This window comes from Notolepis coatsorum (assembly GCF_963971535.1).
Source record: "Notolepis coatsorum genome assembly, chromosome: 10".
Taxonomy (NCBI): Eukaryota; Metazoa; Chordata; class Actinopteri; order Aulopiformes; family Paralepididae; genus Notolepis; species Notolepis coatsorum.
In genome coordinates, this window is record NC_140174.1 from 106,296,589 (window position 1) to 106,318,165 (window position 21,577).

At 47.6% G+C, this 21,577-nt stretch overlaps 1 protein-coding gene across 1 annotated transcript in view; it reads left to right on the top strand.

Moving 5' to 3' along the window:
• Positions 1-18,736: 18,736 nt before the first annotated feature.
• Positions 18,737-21,577, top strand: part of LOC311235671 (glutamate receptor ionotropic, delta-1-like) — a gene marked incomplete at both ends in the record, with an annotated part of 337,043 nt that continues 334,202 nt past the window's right edge. Inside the window, 2 exon segments of the mRNA XM_084323135.1 lie at positions 18,737-18,802; positions 19,431-19,484. Coding sequence (XP_084179261.1) covers positions 18,737-18,802; positions 19,431-19,484 — 120 coding nt within the window.

Here is a 21,577-nt window from a genome sequence, read left to right on the forward strand (position 1 = left end):
AGAGAAGGGACAGAGGAAGAGAAGGGATACAGGAAGAGAGAAGGGACAGAGGAAGAGAGAATGGATAGAGGAAGAGAGAAGGGATAGAGGAAGTTTAAGTTTAAGTTTATTTGGATCCCCATTAGCCACAGCAGTGCTGGGGCTATTCTTCCTGGGGTCCATAACACATAAAATACAGTTGCAGACTTATACACTCACAACATTTACATGTCATACAGACAATTAAAACAACAATAAAAACCCTTATACACTCATAACATTTACATGTCATACAGACAATTAAAACAACAATAAAAACCCTTATACACTCACAACATTTACATGTCATACAGACAATTAAAACAACAATAAAAACCCTAATCAAATTCATAATACAATATAAAAATATATACTCCTTATGAATGAATTCATAATACAATACAATAATACCTACTCATAATTAATTCATAATACAATACAGCATAATATACTATTTAGCTTTTACATACATTATCTATGTTCATATCAGCCAATTATACAATATTTTAATAATATATCCCTATCAGACACATGCCTTTTCATCCATATCTCTTTATCAGACACATACATTTTCATTTACGTACACACTATCTATTAGGGAATGTCAATTTCTTTGGTTGAAAATGTTGTTTTACCACGATTTTGAAACGACATGTACTATTCTCCTGCTTAACATGTCTGGGAAGAGAGTTCCATTCCTGCATACCACGGAACATGACAGTTCGCTTCATTGCATTCGACCTCACTTTTGGAAGTGTAAAACCTCGTGCAGAAGCATGTCTGGTGGAATAGTTGTGTCTGTCAAGACTTATTGATAAATTGTTATATAAAATTGAGGGGATCTTTGTAACAAGAATATTCCTAGTGAATACAAGGAGTGAGCAGAGTAATTTATGTTTGACAAGTAACCAAGTTAAACAACTGTGCATCGCTGCAACATTAGTTCTGTACTCACAGCGAAGCGCTATACGTGCTGCTTTGTTTTGTACCATTTGTAATTTTTTTCAGTTTATTCGTCATTACATTCGACCATACTGCAGGACAATAGTCAATATTTGACAAAACCAGAGCTTGAATTACCTGTTTGATAGAATTTTGTGGTAACAAATGAGCACATCTTTTAACAACAGAAATCCCTCTTCCCATTTTCACTACTATATTGTTTATATGGTGTGACCATGACAATTTACTGTCTAATGTTACCCCTAGGAGTTTAGTCTCCTGGACTTGATTAATTACCACATCACTTATCAAAAGTTTCAAGACTGGGTTCGTTCTTAGAGTATGGTTTGAACCGAAAATGATGCTACTTGTCTTTGATATGTTTAGAACTAGTTTGTTATTCTTTATCCATTCCATCACTGATTGCAACTCTGCCTTTAGGACCGTATTTAATTAATTGGCTGTTGAGGCTGATGTGTAAATCGTTGAATCATCCGCATACATAGAAATATAGGACTTATTTAGGACAAGAGGCATGTCATTTGTAAATATGGTGTGTAGAGCAAAGGCCCAAGGCAACTTCCTTGGGGTACTCCACACCTTACCGTTTTAACTTCTGAGTAACTCCCATTAAAAAAAACGATTTGTTTCCGGTTTGCTAAATAAGTTTGCATCCAAGATAGTGCAGATGAGGAGAAACCGTAACATTCAAGTTTTTTTTTTTTTTGTATTTTATTTTTTTATTCTTTTTTAAAACAAACATATAAACAAACATGACAACACACGATAAGATATACAAGCATTAATTGTCAGGGCACATCCAATGGGATCACCTTTTGGTTAGTTGTTTTATATAAGATATACCCATAATACCTGTTATCTAAAAAAAAAAACCTACATACATATGCTCAGCTCGAACCCCCCCCTCCCGGACCCCACCTTGAGAAGTACCTCCACTATCCCTCGCCCTAACCAGACACTACCATTATAAGCTAGCTTTTATTCTCTCCACCACTTCTAACCACATTGACATTTTGGATTCATTGAGACCCAGAATTCTTGCTGTAGATATTTCATGGTAAATTACATCGAGATATGTAAGAAACCAAACTTTACGGCACATTTTTTCCGGTTGAAACCAGCGTGATGCGATCAGCTTTTTGGCTACTGTGATACCCGATAAAACCAATCTCTTTAGCTGTGGATTCACTGCAAACTCAAAAACATCATTCAACAGCAATACCGAGGGGTGTACAGGTATATTCCAAGATACGAGTTTTGATATTTGTTGGGTCACATCTTTCCAGAATGCCTTAACTGGTGAGCAGTCCCAATACATGTGCATAAATGTCCCTTCGTCCCCATTTGTACATTGGGTGCATTTGGAATCTTGTTTGATCCCCATTCGGCACAGTCTTATAGGAGTCAAGTATGTCCTGTGAATATAGTTAAGATTGATTTGTTGATGATCCGGGTTCCTTGATGTAAGTCGGACATTTGCCCAGGCTCCTTGCCAATCAAAGTCATTTTCCAGGTTTGGTATATCCCTCCTCCAGACAGAGTCAAGTTGGAGGGTTTCATACGAGGACGTTAGTAATTGATGATAAAATTCTGAAACAAAACCTCTCGATGTCTCTCTTGAGTAGAAGAATTTGTGGTATCTGTGGTGTTCAATTGGTCTGTCTAATGGAACACCGTGAGACTTCAAACATAGCTCTAACTGTTTGTGAAAAAGCCATGTGGACTTGGTGAGATTAAATTTTTTGCGTATTTCTTTATCACTACAAAAACCCTGTTTGTTAAAAATATCCCCTAATGAGTGTATGCCTTGCTCTTCCCATATAGGGAATCTTATAGGTCGTTTTCCAATTAAGAGAGCATTGTTATTGAATAAGGGAGTATGGTTGTGCCATTCTTGTGGGTTAGGATTTTTTTTTTGTGATTCACGCCATATCCGGATCGCATGAGTAATTATGGGGCCACATTTTCGTTCACAGTGCTTGATTGGTAGTTTTGTGTATGCTATGTCCTTCAGTCTATGTGGGGCTACTATGTTTTCTTCTATTTTCCTCCAAGATGCTAATGCTTGGGAGTCAAACCATGTTGTCAATGGACTTAATGAGTACGCCTTAAAATATAGGAAAAAATCTGGAAATGCCATGCCACCATCTGCTTTATTTCTCTGTGCGGTGGATCTTTTTATACGTGGTGGTTTGTTATTCCAAATAAATTTGTATGTGGAGGAGTGTAATCTTTTCCAGTAACCCTCTGGAGGGGGTAACGGTAGCATTGAACAGAAGAAGTTGATTTTAGGTAGTACATCCATCTTAACTATTGATATCCGTGCTTGTACTGTGTTCTTAAGTTTTGCCCATCTATCAAGGTCGTCTTTGATTTTGTTTTGGATTTTTGTGTAGTTGTGCTTCACCGTTTGTCTTATGGTAGGGAATATTTCCACTCCCAAGCATCTGAAATGTTTTACCATCGGTATCTGTCCTGGGAGGGTTGTATCTTTTTTTGCAGGGGTGTTAAGTGGAAGGAAAGCCGACTTCGGCCAATTTATCTTAAATCCCGATAAATCACCAAAGTCCTCAATCAACTTGAGCAGATGAGGCAATGTGGTGTTGGGGTTTTTCATGAACAATATTACATCGTCCGCATATAAACACATTTTTTGTTGTGTGCCCTTGATTACGATAGGTTCTATGGATTGGGATTGTCTTATATATTGTGCTAACGGCTCTAATGATAGATTGAACAGACCGGGACTAAGAGGACAACCCTGTCTGGCAGAGCGTGATACCGGAAATATTTCAGAGATGATTGTGCCTGTTATAATCATGGCCGATGGGTCTTCATTCAAGTTTTTTAAGTAAGAATTTGTGATCTATGATGTCGAATGCTGCAGTAAAATCAAGCAAGACAGCTCCAACCATTTTCTTTTTATCTATCTCTTTCAGCCAATCATCCGTCATTTGGGTTAATGCAGTCGCTGTTGAATGTCCTTCACGATATGCATGTTGAAAATCAGTGGTCAAGGAAGAGAGAAGGGATATAGGCAGAGATAAGAGAGATTGACGGAACACAGTGTGAGAAGAGCATTTATGCAGGTGAACACCAGAAAGGCAGCTGGCCCAGATGGGATAACAGGACGCATACTTAAGTTGTTGTGAAGGGCCAGATTAAACCGAATATATATATTTATTTATATATATATATTTAATTGTATTTGTATATTCTCTAATATTCCCTGATATCCCTTGTATATTCCTTGTACAATATGCATTGAATATCCATTCTAGCCTACTGAACATCCCATAATAGTCTCCATTATACTATTGGTCGAGACCTTGGTGCCAGGCTGCCATACCCCTCAGACCCAGTTCAAACGTACCGCTCGACATGTACGAACAAGTCCTAGTTCCGTGTAGGAATTTGGCTACCGCACCACTAATGGGACTATTTGTTCATAGTGCGTATATATACTGCGCTACTAAAGTAGGACTTTCTTTTCAGTCCAGTTTCTTACCCTCCAATAGAGTCACAGACATAAAGCCTCCCCGCGATGCCACGTGTGGGAGTAAGGCCAAGTTCGGCCTACCATCGGTATTGAGACATCGTGTATATTAATATTTGAATAGTCATATTTGGCACTATATCGTCGAGTTGGACGTAGTCTATTAAGCTAATAATAGTCTGTTAATATATAGTGCGTCGTGCGGTGAGAATACTACCGTAGTCAGTACCCCATCGTTTCGGGCAGAGAACTGGCTGCTTACCCAGGGTGGTTGACCCTATGTGAAGCTGCACCCGAGGAGCCCCAGAGCCGACGAGCGAGTGGACCTGTATACCGGATTATTCTACCGACGACAGCCCGCCTTCCCAGGCACGGATTATGCTTTGGATACTTTGATTATTCTATGGATAAAGACCCCCGACACTACCGTGTGTTGGAACCCCCCCCCCTGGAGAGGACGCAAGGTGAGGAGACGCTCTGCAAGACGAGGTCTCTCCACATCTCTCCCCCGTGGACCGGAGAGAGCCGGCCCACAAAGAGTCCACCTGCTTTCATCTGTGGTCCAAGGATCGCCGGCGCATTGAACGGCACTACAGTGGGTTCACCTGGGATACCCTTGGCCGGACGAGGCAGCTGGATTCTACCCCCCCCCCCCTCCTACTCCTGTCGGCTTACAAGCGACCGGATTAACCCCCTCTAGTGTATCCAGCCTATAATCATTAAAGTATCATTGCTGTTATTCCTTAACTATTCCAGGTCGTATATTTACCACCTGCGCCTTCAGAGATTGGACATTATCTATTGATATACCGACGAATACTCCTTGCCATAAAAGTGCATACTATTTCAATTCATAAATGTAATTAAGTGATTAAGTGCTTATTCAACACACCATCGCTGTGTAGGAAATAAAGACCTGTTTCTAATTCGTACATTTGTGTTGGATCCGTTTCATCTACGTGAGAGTGTTCATGATAATATATTTATGCCGTGTACTGGGTGGCCGAATATTAAGTACAAAGGTAGTGGTAGTAAGTATCATATCTAGTAATACAGTCAGGGAATTGTACCCCTCAGTTACAATTGGTCCTTCGAGCCGGATGGTAATTAGTGTAATATTAATATAGTGTTATTAATATTGAAATGGCCTATGATGAACACTCCACGAAACGATCCTCCTAACCAACGCCCGCAGCGCGAACGACGGCTCCCTCAGTACTTAGAGGCTTACGCTGTCAGTCAACAACCTAGTCTTCTACTAACAGTAAACGCGGTAAAACTAGAAAGTAAAAGTATGTCTAACCCCAACGCCCAGACTACCCCGACCATAGAGGCCCCTACGGGCTCTAATGTAACTGACCAAGTTCACGGTGGGGACCAGTGGGAACCAGACATGACTTCACACCCCGCCAGTACTGAAGAAGTAGTCCCCGATGAGTCCCGGGAGGAATACAACGCTACCGAGAGAGAACTCGGCACGGAAGAAGACGGGGAGAGCACCGTGGAGATAGAGCTCCAAGGCTCCGCAAGGAGTACCCCGAGGGAAGGCTCCCCTATACAACCGCCTTCTCCCAGCGAGGCAGAGAGGACCCTACAGCAGGCATTCCTCGTCAGCCTGAAAGCCTCTACTGAACGCGATAGACTCCAGGGTGAACGCGATCGATTGCAGCTACAGCAACGGAGCGAAGAAGAGCACATACGCCTGGAAATAAGACGCATTCAGATGGAAGAGAATGTGGCCCGAGACCGAGCAGACAGCCAGCGAGCAGCTGCTGGTGCTCTACGGGACGCAGAGCGCGACAGACAGCAAGCGCAACTAATAGAACAGCTGATCAGACGGACAACACCCTCTCCCTCCGCCAGAGGCTCCAGGAACTCGTCTAGACACACCTCCAGGGCGGCATCCCCTAGCCGAGTAAACAACCCTGAACTTGACCAACAGACGAGGTCTATACCCCCCACAGACCACCTCCCCCCACCGGTCCAAGCGAGACCTAGCAACCGGGAAGGAGCAGCATATCCTGTGGAGAGGCTAAACCAGAGACTACAAGCACTGGATGACCTAACTGAAGACGAAGAGGAAGAGGAGGAGAACCGCGCCCGAAGACAGCACAGTACTCTACCGGACCAGGAGGTCCGGTACAGCCCAGGCTATACTCCCGCGGAGCTGCGCTACAGACCCCCGACTCTATACACGGGTGAGCACGACGCACGACCCGCACCGAGGAACAGCACCTGGACAAGCGGGCCATGGTACACTGCCGGTACCAGCCCATACCAAGGAGCGGGAGGAGACTCGCCTAGGAGGCCTCTCCCCCAACGCTCGCCGATGTATCCACAGTCAGCGTCATACATTGGCACGCCTATGGTACCCGACTTCACCCAAGAGAACCGGGCCCAGTATACAGAACTCCGCATGTGTCTGGAGACCATGTTGGTGGATGTATTGGATGAACGCCACAAATACGCCATCCTACTGCAGCACTTAAAGGTGCCCCGCGCACATAATATAGCGCTCGCCTACGCGACTTCCACCACCCCATACACAGCAGCGCTGGTAGCATTGGACCAGAGGTATGGGCGCATATGGGATTACGTGATCCAGGAGATCCGACACATCGACCGCTTACCCCCAGCAATAGACAATCGAGCACTGGACGACCTGTCCATCAGAGTGCAGTCCCTGGTAGGGATGTTGGGAGCGCAAAGAGAGAAGGGGAAGTATGAACTTTACGCCAACTCAAATGTGGAAAGGATCCTGGATAAGCTGCCGCCCGCTCGTCAGGAGCGCTTTAGGCGGCAGAGGGACCACAGAGACCCGAATGGCCCCGAACCGAACCTCCTCGATCTAGCAGACTTCCTGGCGAGAGAAGTCAGCAGCCTACGGCTAGATACATTCGGACGGAGCACCCCTGGCTCCAGAGAAGGAACCAGACGACTAAATGATGGAAGAAGATCGGTGACTGTGATGCACCAATCGGAGTCAGTACCGAGCAGCAGGAGCCACAGTACCCCCTCCAGAACGGAGAAGTGGAAGATAGTGTGCCCCTACTGTGAGAAAGAACACTGGCTAGCGCAATGTGACTCCTTCCCCAAGCTGAACGCGGAGGAAGCAGGTCAATGGATAAAGTCCAACAAGCGCTGTTTTCGCTGTGCGCGCTCACACATGGCAGCCGAATGCCGCTTAAAGAAAAGGTGCACCAAGTGCGATGGAGCCCATCTGGACATACTTCACGACAGTAACAGACGGCGCCCTTCACCTGCACCATCCAGCCGCAAAGCGAGCGTCATGTACATCGATCCCGCCAGCAGCAGCGGAGCCCGAGTACTCCTAAAAGTAGTGCGTGTGACACTAAGCTACCAGAATAAAGTCCTGGACACTTACGCCGTCCTCGATGACGGGTCAGAGAAGACCCTGCTGCTCGCCTCCGCTGCGGCCCAGCTAGGGCTGCGGGGAAGCGGAACCCAAATGACAATTCGGACAATAAGACGAGATTTGAAGACGATAAAGGGCGAGAATGTCTCATTCTCTATCGCAGCAAGCGGCCAGCCTGAGCGACGGTACCAGATTGCAGACGCTTTCACCAGCCAAGAAATAGGACTGTCGCGGTACACATACCCCGTCGCCAAGCTGATGGAGAAATATGCACATCTGCGCAAGTTACCGATCCCGCTCATAGACAATGCTATGCCGACCCTGTTGATAGGCTCCGACCATGCAGACCTCATTGTCCCGATAGACCGGGTTCATACCGGACCCCGAGGCTGTCCTGCAGCAGTCGAGACCCGTTTGGGATGGACTCTCCAAGGCCCGCTCGCCAAATCTCTCAACCGAAGTACAGCCACTAGATGTCTCCACTCCCGAGTCACAGAGGGAGAAACCGCACTCCTGCAACACGTAGAGCGGCTATGGAGCTTGGAACAAATGCCCTTTAAGAATGGAAAGAAAGACATTCGCTCTAAAGATGACATTTACGCCATTCACCTCCTCGAGACAGGGACCAAGAGAGTCCCGGTCAACGGCGTGTTGAGATACGCCACGCCACTCCTGCGGCGAGAAGGAATGCCTACTTTCCACGCCAAGACAGACGCCATAGAACGGTACCTGCTGAACACGGAGCGGCGCTTAGCCAAGAACCCCGCCCAAGAGAGTGTATACCGCGCTGAGATTGAGAAGCTCATCACAGCGGGACACGTCACAAAGATGGACATTAAAGAGGCTGACCAGACCACTGAATCGTGGTACGTGCCCCACCACAAGGTCCATCACAACGGTAAAGACCGCATAGTATTTAACTGCAGCTACCAGATCGGATCCCAAAATCTGAATAAAGAGTTACTGCCCGGTCCCACACTCGGCCCCTCCCTACTCGGCGTTCTACTCCGCTTCCGCCAGGAAAAGGTGGCCATCAGCGGGGACATTAAAGGAATGTTCCTGCAGGTGAGATTAGTAGAGGCGGACAAGCCCCTGTTACGGTTCCTATGGAGAGAGAAGCCAGGAGATGAGCACCCAGCCATCTACCAATGGGAAGTCCTCCCCTTCGGAACGACATGCAGCCCCTGCTGTGCGACATTTGCACTACAGAAACATGTAGCAGAGGACCCAGCAGCGGACGAAGAGGTCCGACACAGCGTAAAGAACAGCTTCTACGTAGACAACTGTCTACAAAGCCTTTCAACCCAGGAAGAAGCCGAGGCTCTCCTGATTAAACTCCGCGCCTCATTGATCAAAGGCGGCTTTGATCTCAGGCAGTGGGCCAGCAGCGATCCGCAAGTACTGCGCAGCCTCTCCTCCGAGGACAAGGCAGCCAGCAGCTAGACCTGGATGGCTACAATCCCGGGAGAAGCCCAGGAGATGACCCTGGGATTGGTGTGGCGATTCAAAACAGATTCGCTTCACTACAGACACAAGCCCCTGACTACGGAGCAGGGAAGGCCGGCGGCGGCGCCGACCACCAGACGGAGTGTGTACACAACACTCGCCCGACAATATGACCCGCTAGGATGTATTCTACCGTACACCACCAGGGCAAAAATGATTGTACGAGCATTGTGGGACAAGGACCAGGGCTGGGACGACCCCATTCCCGCACACCTTGCATCCACCTGGAGAGAGTGGGAGATGGAGCTCCACTCACTCCCAGGCGTTAATATGCGCCGAAGCTACTTCCCACCCACGGTGAGGCCAGAGACATGTAAAATGGACTTACACGTCTTCAGTGACGCCTCAGAGGTCGCATACGGATCAGTAGCCTACTTGCGGGCCCAAGACCAGGGGGGAGAGATCTACACAGCATTTGTCCTCGCCCGCTCGAGAATAGCCCCACGCAAGCAACAATCTATCCCACGTCTAGAGCTCTGCGCAGCCCTAGCCGGAGCGCACCTAGCCACGCTCATCCAACGTGAGCTCACCATACCGGTGTCTAGAACAATCCTGTGGTCAGATTCCACGACGGTACTCGCCTGGATCAAATCGGACTCATGCAAGTACAAAGTCTTCGTGGGAGTCAGAGTCACCGAGATTCAAGACTTAACCGAAGAGTTAACCGGAGAAACAGAGTGGCGCTACGTTGATACAAAACAGAACCCAGCTGACGTCATCACCCGGGGGATGCCCCTGGATGACCTCACCCGTCGCAATGTCTACAGTGACGGCCCCGCATTCCTAAGACTCCCGGAAGGACAGTGGCCCATGCCTATCCCGAGGGAAGCAAGTCCAGAGGAGGTGGAAATTAAGAAGTCTGTGTTCTGTGGATTGAGCACCGTAGCCTCCACCGACCCTAACATAAACGATTGCACGTCCATAGAGAGTGCACAACAAAGAACATTCCTGCGGTACCACCCGGAGTGCAAGTCCCCCGCTGATATGTCAGCAGCTAACTACGAGGAAGCAGAATTACTTCTACTGCAGCGAGCCCAGAGAGACTCGTTCCCCGATGAATTGGCCTGTCTACAGGGAGGAAAGCCCGTCCCATCCGACAGCAGATTAATTCACCTGGCCCCCGAGAGCGACGCTCACACCCTCATCAGAGTGGGTGGTCGCCTACGCAGAGCCCCCAATCTACCGGATGACATTAAATACCCGATCGTATTGAACAGCCGACACAAGGTCACAGAGCTGATTATAAAGAAATACGATGAGGATGTACATCACGCAGGAGCAGAAAGAGTCTTCGCGGAAATCAGACGTCGTTACTGGATCCTACAAGGAAGAGAGGCGGTACGACGCTTCCAACGAACATGTCTAGACTGCCGCAAGTGGCGCGCGCAGCCCAGCATACCAAGGATGGCTGACCTTCCTCCATGTCGCCTCCGAATCGGTGACAAGCCATTCCACTCAACGGGTATGGACTGCTTTGGCCCGCTGCACATAAAGAAAGGAAGAGGAACCGAGAAGCGGTGGGGTATTGTATTCAAATGCATGACCACCAGAGCGATACACATCGAGCTTCTCCCGACCATGAGCACAGACTCATTCCTTATGGCCTTCCGTAGATTCATATCACGGAAAGGAAGACCGTCTACCCTATTGTCCGATCATGGGACAAACTTTAAAGGCGGCGAAAGAGAGCTGAGAGAGAGCTTCCAAGCTATGGGCCCAGAACTTAAGACCCACCTCGCTCCAGCACAGGTTGATTTCCAATTCAACCCCCCAAACGCACCCCACTTCGGTGGCACTTGGGAACGAGAAGTGCGCTCCATAAAGACAGCCCTGTACGCAGTACTTGGGGCCCAGACTGTGGCGGAAGAAGTCCTAATGACAGTCCTCACGGAGATTGAGGGAGTACTTAACTCGAAGCCCCTCGGATATGTCTCCAGTGATGTGGCGGATATCGACCCAGTTACCCCCAACACACTCCTGATGGGGCGGCTAGATCCCACATTACCCCAGACAATGTACCGGCCTGAAGAAGCGAACGGCCGACGAATGTGGAGGTACAGCCAAGTATTAGCCGACAAGTTTTGGAACAGTTTCCTACTGCACTACCTACCGTCTCTACAGACCCGCCAGAAGTGGGTAAAGGAGAGAGACAATTTGACAGAAGGAACAGTCGTCATGATTATTGATCAATCACTGCCCAGAGCTATGTGGCCGGCCGGCCGCGTAAGCAAAGTGATCACCGGTGCCGACGGCAAGGTCCGAGCAGCTGAAGTGCTCGTCCAGGGTCGCACTTACACCCGTCCCGTGGCAAGGCTCATAGAACTGCCTCGACTCCCAGACACAATCGATGATGACCATGACCCTACAACCCTATGACTTTGTGAAGTTGACTGACCCCTACAGCAAACCCTTATGTGTAAATAGACAACGCGATTAATCTGTCTCCGTTTAACTGATTAGGTCTGGGACCTATTCAGGGGGTGGCTGTTGTGAAGGGCCAGATTAAACCGAATATATATATTTATTTATATATATATATTTAATTGTATTTGTATATTCTCTAATATTCCCTGATATCCCTTGTATATTCCTTGTACAATATGCATTGAATATCCATTCTAGCCTACTGAACATCCCATAATAGTCTCCATTCTACTATTGGTCGAGACCTTGGTGCCAGGCTGCCATACCCCTCAGACCCAGTTCAAACGTACCGCTCGACATGTACGAACAAGTCCTAGTTCCGCGTAGGAATTTGGCTACCGCACCACTAATGGGACTATTTGTTCATAGTGCGTATATATACTGCGCTACTAAAGTAGGACTTTCTTTTCAGTCCAGTTTCTTACCCTCCAATAGAGTCACAGACGTAAAGCCTCCCCGCGATGCCACGTGTGGGAGTAAGGCCAAGTTCGGCCTACCATCGGTATTGAGACATCGTGTATATTAATATTTGAATAGTCATATTTGGCACTATATCGTCGAGTTGGACGTAGTCTATTAAGCTAATAATAGTCTGTTAATATATAGTGCGTCGTGCGGTGAGAATACTACCGTAGTCAGTACCCCATCGTTTCGGGCAGAGAACTGGCTGCTTACCCAGGGTGGTTGACCCTATGTGAAGCTGCACCCGAGGAGCCCCAGAGCCGACGAGCGAGTGGACCTGTATACCGGATTATTCTACCGACGACAGCCCGCCTTCCCAGGCACGGATTATGCTTTGGATACTTTGATTATTCTATGGATAAAGACCCCCGACACTACCGTGTGTTGGAACCCCCCCCCCTGGAGAGGACGCAAGGTGAGGAGACGCTCTGCAAGACGAGGTCTCTCCACATCTCTCCCCCGTGGACCGGAGAGAGCCGGCCCACAAAGAGTCCACCTGCTTTCATCTGTGGTCCAAGGATCGCCGGCGCATTGAACGGCACTACAGTGGGTTCACCTGGGATACCCTTGGCCGGACGAGGCAGCTGGATTCTACCCCCCCCCCCCCCCTCCTACTCCTGTCGGCTTACAAGCGACCGGATTAACCCCCTCTAGTGTATCCAGCCTATAATCATTAAAGTATCATTGCTGTTATTCCTTAACTATTCCAGGTCGTATATTTACCACCTGCGCCTTCAGAGATTGGACATTATCTATTGATATACCGACGAATACTCCTTGCCATAAAAGTGCATACTATTTCAATTCATAAATGTAATTAAGTGATTAAGTGCTTATTCTACACACCATCGCTGTGTAGGAAATAAAGACCTGTTTCTAATTCGTACATTTGTGTTGGATCCGTTTCATCTACGTGAGAGTGTTCATGATAATATATTTATGCCGTGTACTGGGTGGCCGAATATTAAGTACAAAGGTAGTGGTAGTAAGTATCATATCTAGTAATACAGTCAGGGAATTGTACCCCTCAGTTACATAAGTCCTGTGCTAACCAGCTAGCCCCTGTGTTCACCACCATATTTAATCTATCCCTGGCTGAGTCCGTGGTACCTGCCTGTTTCAAGGTGTCTACTATTATCCCAGTACCAAAGAAATCCTCCCCAACATGTCTCAATGACTACAGACCGGTGGCACTCACCTCTGTGGCCATGAAATGTTTTGAGAGGCTGGTTAAGGATCACATTTGTGCCTCCCTTCCCAGTGATATGGACCCTATGCAATTTGCATACAGGACAAACAGGTCCACTGATGATGCAGTCTCCCAAGTACTGCACAGCACCCTCTCTCACCTAGACCGCCAGAAGGGGGGCTATGTGAGACTGTTGTTCATTGACTAACAGCTCAGCATTCAACACCATAGTCCCCACCAGACTGGTGGACAAGCTGATCGAGCTGGGTCTGAGTTCCGCTCTGAGCGCCTGGATACTGGACTTTCTGAGTGAAAGGCGGGGGGGTCAGACCTCCAACACCATCACCCTGAGCATCGGGTCCCCCCAGGGCGGGGGGGAGTGTTCTGAGCCCCCTGCTGTATTCACTATACACACATGACTGTGTGGCCAAATTCAGCTCCAACTCCATAGTGAAGTTTGCGGATGACACAGTGGTGATGGGGCTGATCTCGGACAACGACGAGAAGGCCTACCGGGAGGAGGTTGAGGTACTGGAACGCTGGTGCCAGGACAACAGCCTGCTCCTGAACATTGGTAAAACCAAGGAGCTGATCGTGGATTTTAGGAGGAGACAGCAGGAGACGCACACACCACTGAAGATAAACGGGGCTACCGTGGACAGGGTGAGCAGCTTCAAGTACCTGGGGGTCCACATCTCAGAGGACCTGACATGGACAACACACATAGACTCAGTCGTAAAAAAGGCGAAGCAGCACCTCTACCACCTGAGACAGTTAAGGAAGTTCAGAGTATCGGGGAAGATACTCCAGTCCTTCTACTCCGGAGCTGTAGAGAGCATCTTGACCGACGACAGCCCGCCTTCCCAGGCACGGATTATGCTTTGGATACTTTGATTATTCTATGGATAAAGACCCCCGACACTACCGTGTGTTGGAACCCCCCCCCCTGGAGAGGACGCAAGGTGAGGAGACGCTCTGCAAGACGAGGTCTCTCCACATCTCTCCCCCGTGGACCGGAGAGAGCCGGCCCACAAAGAGTCCACCTGCTTTCATCTGTGGTCCAAGGATCGCCGGCGCATTGAACGGCACTACAGTGGGTTCACCTGGGATACCCTTGGCCGGACGAGGCAGCTGGATTCTACCCCCCCCCCCCTCCTACTCCTGTCGGCTTACAAGCGACCGGATTAACCCCCTCTAGTGTATCCAGCCTATAATCATTAAAGTATCATTGCTGTTATTCCTTAACTATTCCAGGTCGTATATTTACCACCTGCGCCTTCAGAGATTGGACATTATCTATTGATATACCGACGAATACTCCTTGCCATAAAAGTGCATACTATTTCAATTCATAAATGTAATTAAGTGATTAAGTGCTTATTCTACACACCATCGCTGTGTAGGAAATAAAGACCTGTTTCTAATTCGTACATTTGTGTTGGATCCGTTTCATCTACGTGAGAGTGTTCATGATAATATATTTATGCCGTGTACTGGGTGGCAGAATATTAAGTACAAAGGTAGTGGTAGTAAGTATCATATCTAGTAATACAGTCAGGGAATTGTACCCCTCAGTTACATAAGTCCTGTGCTAACCAGCTAGCCCCTGTGTTCACCACCATATTTAATCTATCCCTGGCTGAGTCCGTGGTACCTGCCTGTTTCAAGGTGTCTACTATTATCCCAGTACCAAAGAAATCCTCCCCAACATGTCTCAATGACTACAGACCGGTGGCACTCACCTCTGTGGCCATGAAATGTTTTGAGAGGCTGGTTAAGGATCACATTTGTGCCTCCCTTCCCAGTGATATGGACCCTATGCAATTTGCATACAGGACAAACAGGTCCACTGATGATGCAGTCTCCCAAGTACTGCACAGCACCCTCTCTCACCTAGACCGCCATAAGGGGGGCTATGTGAGACTGTTGTTCATTGACTAACAGCTCAGCATTCAACACCATAGTCCCCACCAGACTGGTGGACAAGCTGATCGAGCTGGGTCTGAGTTCCGCTCTGAGCGCCTGGATACTGGACTTTCTGAGTGAAAGGCGGGGGGGTCAGACCTCCAACACCATCACCCTGAGCATCGGGTCCCCCCAGGGCGGGGGGGAGTGTTCTGAGCCCCCTGCTGTATTCACTATACACACATGACTGTGTGGCCAAATTCAGCTCCAACTCCATAGTGAAGTTTGCGGATGACACAGTGGTGATGGGGCTGATCTCGGACAACGACGAGAAGGCCTACCGGGAGGAGGTTGAGGTACTGGAACGCTGGTGCCAGGACAACAGCCTGCTCCTGAACATTGGTAAAACCAAGGAGCTGATCGTGGATTTTAGGAGGAGACAGCAGGAGACGCACACACCACTGAAGATAAACGGGGCTACCGTGGACAGGGTGAGCAGCTTCAAGTACCTGGGGGTCCACATCTCAGAGGACCTGACATGGACAACACACATAGACTCAGTCGTAAAAAAGGCGAAGCAGCACCTCTACCACCTGAGACAGTTAAGGAAGTTCAGAGTATCGGGGAAGATACTCCAGTCCTTCTACTCCGGAGCTGTAGAGAGCATCTTGACTGGAAACATCACTGCCTGGTATGGAAACAGCACGGCACAGGACAAGAAGGCCCTACAGAGAGTGGTGCGCTCAGCTGAGCGTACTAACTACGGGTGTTGCACTACCACCGCTGCAGGTCCGATATAACAAGAGGTGCAAATTCAGAGCCTGCAGAATAATGAAAGACCCTCACCACCCCAACAACAGCCTGTTCAAGCTGCTGCGGTCAGTCAAATGCCTGCGAACACCAGCAACTAGGACAGAGAGACTTCGGCTCAGCCTCTTCCCCCAGGCCATCAGAGCCTTGAACACTGAACTCTCCACGCACAAGCACACATGAGCACACACACAACACACACACTGTACACGCTCACACACTAGCAGCCACTTTAACATGAGCACACACACACTCATGCTGCACACGCTCACACTTATGGTCACTTTACAAAAGGAAAGGTCACTTTAAAAATAGTATAGTATAACTTCAGATTGTATAATATAGCATTGTATAGCAGTGTACATAAAGACCCAGTGCCTCATCCGTAGCTAACAGTGTATTGCACTATCACAGGATCTAGCATGTCTTACCATGCTCTGTAAAAACTCATGTACATATACCGATATGCCCTACTTTGATTACTTGTATTATTGCACAATGTCGTTCTATTGGATTCTTATTATATTATTATTATTGTATTATGCACAATTGTTGCAGGCAAGACCCCCCAATTTCACTGTATACTTGTATGCCGTGACAAATAAAACTCTTGACTTGACTTGACTTGACTTGAAGGGATATAGGAAGAGAGAAGGGATAGAGGAAGAGAGAAGGGATAGAGGAAGACAGAAGGGATATAGGAAGAGAGAAGGGACAGAGGAAGATATAAGGGATAGAGGAAGAGAAAGGGGACAGAGGAAGAGAGGATCGAGGAAGAGAGAAGGGATAGAGGAAGAGAGAGAGGGGATAGAGGAAGAGAGAAGGGATAGAGGAAGAGAGAAAGGATAGAGGTAGAGAGAGGGAGATAGAAAGAGAAAGAGGGGATAGAGGAAGAGAAGGGATAGAATAAGAGAGAGGGGACAGAGGAAGAGAGAAGGGATAGAGGAAGAGAGAAGGGATAAAGGAAGAGAAAAGGGACAGAGGAAGAGAGAAGGGATAGAGGAAGAGAGAAGGGATAGAGGAAGAGAGAAGGGATAGAGGAAGAGAGAAGGGACAGAGGAAAATATAAGGGATAGATGAAGAGAGAGGGGACAGAGGAAGAGAGAATGGATAGAGGAAGAGAGAAGGGATAGAGGAAGAGAGAAGGGATATAGGCAGAGAGAAGGGATATAGGAAGAGAGAAGGGATAGAGGAAGAGTGAAGGGATAGAGGAAGGGAGAACGGATAGAGGAAGAGAGAAGGGACAGAGGAAGAGAGAAGGGATAGAGGAAGAGAGAGGGGACAGAGGAAGAGAGGATAGACGAAGATAGAAGGGATATATGAAGAGAGAGAGATGGGATAGAGGAAAATAGAAGGGATAGAGGAAGATAGAAGGGATAGAGGCAGATAGAGGGAGAGAGAAAGAGAGAGGGGATAGAGGAAGAGAAGGGATAGAAGAAGAGAGATGGGACAGATGAAGAGAGAAGGGATAGAGGAAGAGAGAAGGGATAGAGGCAGAGAGAAGGGATAGAGGAAGAGAGAGGGGATAGAGGAAGAGAAGGGATAGAAGAAGAGAGAGGGGACAGAGGAAGAGAGAAGGGATAGAGGAAGATAGAGGGGACAGAGGAAGAGAGAGGATACAGAGGAAGAGATATGGGACATAATAAGAGAGAGGGTATATAGGAAGAGAGAGGGGATAGAGGCAGAGAGAAGGGATAGAGAAAGAGAGAAGGGATAGAGGAAGAGAGAAGGGATAGAGGAAGAGAGAGGGGACAGAGGAAGAGAGAAGGGATAGAGGAAGAGAGAGGGGACAGAGGAAGAGAGGATAGACAAAGAGAGAAGGGATATAGGAAGAGAGATAGGGGATAGAGGAAAAGAGAAGGGATAGAGGAAGAGAGAAGGGATAGAGGCAGAGAGAGGGAGAGAGAAAGAGAGAGGGGATAGAGGAAGAGAAGGGATAGAGGAAGAGAGAGGGGACAGAGGAAGAGAGAGGGTACAGAGGAAGAGAAAGGGGACATAAGAAGAGAGAGGGGATAGAGGAAGAGAGAGGGGATAGAGGCAGAGAGAAGGGATAGAGGAAGAGAGAAGGGATAGAGGAAGAGAGAAGGGATAGAGGAAGAGAGAGGGGACAGAAGAAGAGAGAGGTGATAGAGGAAGAGAGAGGGGATAGAGGCGGGATAGAGGAAGAGGATGAGATGGCGGAGAATCAGAGCAACACTGTCTCTTTTCTGGACACAGTGTACACACACATCTGGAGCAGAAGACACATCTGGAGCAGAAGACACTCTGGCTAATTACCAAGTATAGCAGTTTCCATGTGATCCTTTCAGATGACTGACACCGTGCAGCCGCCTGAGATCAAAGCTTTGTCCTACTCTCTGTAAAGCTGGGGGGGGGGGGGGGGGGGTTGTAAATGCGCTAAGATGATGCAAGCTGGAAATTGGCCTATTTTACTACGATGTAACTATTGGAACACAATGTCTCGTGGAGGGATGGGGCTAGCCGGACAGAATAAACAGGGATTTTGTTATTTTTTGCTGTTTTGGTAGGCCGGATCATAGATCATGGTTTAGATATGACGTTTATCAATCAGTTCAACGTGTTAATCATGAACCAGTCCATAGCTTATGCTACGAAAAACCATGCATCAAGAGAGAAGTGCTCTAAGAAGGATGTAGGTTATCTTGAAGAGAGAAGTGCTCTAAGTAGGATGTAGGTTCTCTTGAAGAGAGACGTGAACGAAGAAGGATGTAGGTTATCTTGAAGAGAGACGTGAACTAAGAAGGATGTAGGTTATCTTGAAGAGAGACGTGAACTAAGAAGGATGTAGGTTATCTTGAAGAGAGAAGTGCTCTAAGTAGGATGTAGGTTCTCTTGAAGGGAGCTCCTTCACTTAACGTATCTTATCTTAAGTCCACCTCTTATCCATTCCCACATGTAACTGTTACCACAGGGAAGCTGGGGATGAATTACGCATTTTGGAAAAATAATTTAGATCTGCAAACTCACTTCCTAACTGTTGCTGGTGTGATATAATATTATAACATCTCCCTCTCTCTCCCCTCCTCTCTATCTCCTCTCTTCTGTCTCCTCTCATTTTCTCCTCTTTGTCTCCTCTCTCTCTCCCCTCTTATCTCCTCTCTCTCCTCTTTCTCTATCTCTCTCCTCTCTCTCTCCTCTTTGTCTCCTCTCTCCTCTCCCCCCTCTCTCTCCTATCTTCTCTTTCCTCTCTCTCTCCACTCCCCCTCTCTCTCTCTCCTCTTCCCCCCTCTCCTCTCTTATCTCTCTCTCTCTCCCTCTAGGCAGTAGAAACCAACCTGGCCTCCAAAGACAGTCACTGGGTGTTTGTGAATGAGGTAAGACTCACACACACACACACACACACACACACACACACACACACACACACACACACACACACACACACACACACACACACACACACACACACACACACACACACACACACACACACACACACACACACACACACACACACACACACACACACACACACACACACACACACACACGCACACACACACTCCACCCCCCTCTCAGCCACCCCTCCTGTGCTCCATCATAATGGCAACGCCGCTCTCTCTCACCTCGTCTCATCTCAACCAAAGGCCAAAGGTCTTGCTGCGGTCAACATTTCTCTGTTCTGCACCACAGCGTTTGTCCTCAAAAGTCCGTCTGCGAGGCAGGAAGTCGCGTGAAGGTGTCCCCTTAAAAAGTTGTTTACAAACCTAACCCTTATCTTAACCCTTACCTTTAAAGAGATATTTCACTTTAGTAGAACTAAACAGCAGTCTTACCTCTATGTAAAGTAATCTACCAGTAAGATAGCGACCACTGCTGTCCCTGTCATCTGCTGTCAACACCACCATTCCTCCCAGCTCCTCATTCACTGCCATTCGTTTTGAGGACCAAGTGTAAATATTATACTTTATCAGGCTGTGATGTACAGGTGTACAGACAGAGGTGTTTATCAGGCTGTGATGCACTGGTGTACTGTGACAGAGGTGTTTAGCAGGCTGTGATGTACAGGTGTAGAGACAGAGGTGTTTATCAGGCTGTGATGCACTGGTGTACTGTGACAGAGGTGTTTAGCAGGCTGTGATGTACAGGTGTAGAGACAGAGGTGTTTATCAGGCTGTGATGCACTGGTGTACTGTGACAGAGGTGTTTAGCAGGCTGTGACGTACAGGTGTAGAGACAGAGGTGTTTAGCTGGCTGTGATGTACTGGTGTACAGACAGAGGTGTTTATCAGGCTGTGATGTACAGGTGTAGAGACAGAGGTGTTTATCAGGCTGTGATGTACAGGTGTAGAGACAGAGGTGTTTATCAGGCTGTGATGTACAGGCGTAGAGACAGAGGTGTTTATCAGGCTGTGATGTACTGGTGTAGAGACAGAGGTGTTTAGCAGGCTGTGATGTACTGGTGTACAGACAGAGGTGTTTATCAGGCTGTGATGTACAGGTGTAGAGACAGAGGTGTTTATCAGGCTGTGATGTACTGGTGTAGAGACAGGTGTTTATCAGGCTGTGATGTACTGGTGTAGAGACAGAGGTGTTTATCAGGCTGTGATGTACTGGTGTACAGACAGAGGTGTTTAGCTGGCTGTGATGTACTGGTGTAGAGACAGGTGTGTTTATCAGGCTGTGATGTACAGGTGTAGAGACAGAGGTGTTTATCAGGCTGTGATGTACTGGTGTAGAGACAGAGGTGTTTATCAGGCTGTGATGTACTGGTGTACTGTTTATCAGGCTGTGATGTACTGGTGTACAGACAGAGGTGTTTAGCAGGCTGTGACGTACAGGTGTACAGACAGAGGTGTTTAGCTGGCTGTGATGCACTGACATAAGGCGTGTTCGAGATGGATTTCGCTTTGCCTCGAAAGTAGACTAGAGTAGCCGAGTGAAGCCGGGGGAGGAGTTAAAAAGGCGGACACTTCAGATTTCACAAGAGCCTCTCAAAATTAGATCAGATTCAAATGTACAGCACACCATATACTGCTATAGTGGAATATACTATTCATATACCATAATGTATACCATCTTATTGTGCGCTCCTGGCCGCACGCACACACAACACACTGCTGAATAATTCTGTTTTGCATCAATATATATATATGTATACTGTGTATATTGAGGCAAAACAGAATTATATATACAGTATTGAGGCAAAACAGACGACGCATGTGTGTATGTGTGTGTGTGTGTGTGTGTGTGTGTGTGTGTGTGTGTGTGTGTGTGTGTGTGTGTGTGTGTGTGTGTGTGTGTGTCTGACAGCGTGAAGTTTATCATGATGATATGATGATAACGCATAACATAATAAAGTCTTCAATCAATCAATCAATCAATCAAATGTCTCATAACTCCCTGGCTGTCACGTGGCTGGTGACTGACAACTTTTCTGAGCCAATAGGCGCTTTGCGTGACCGTA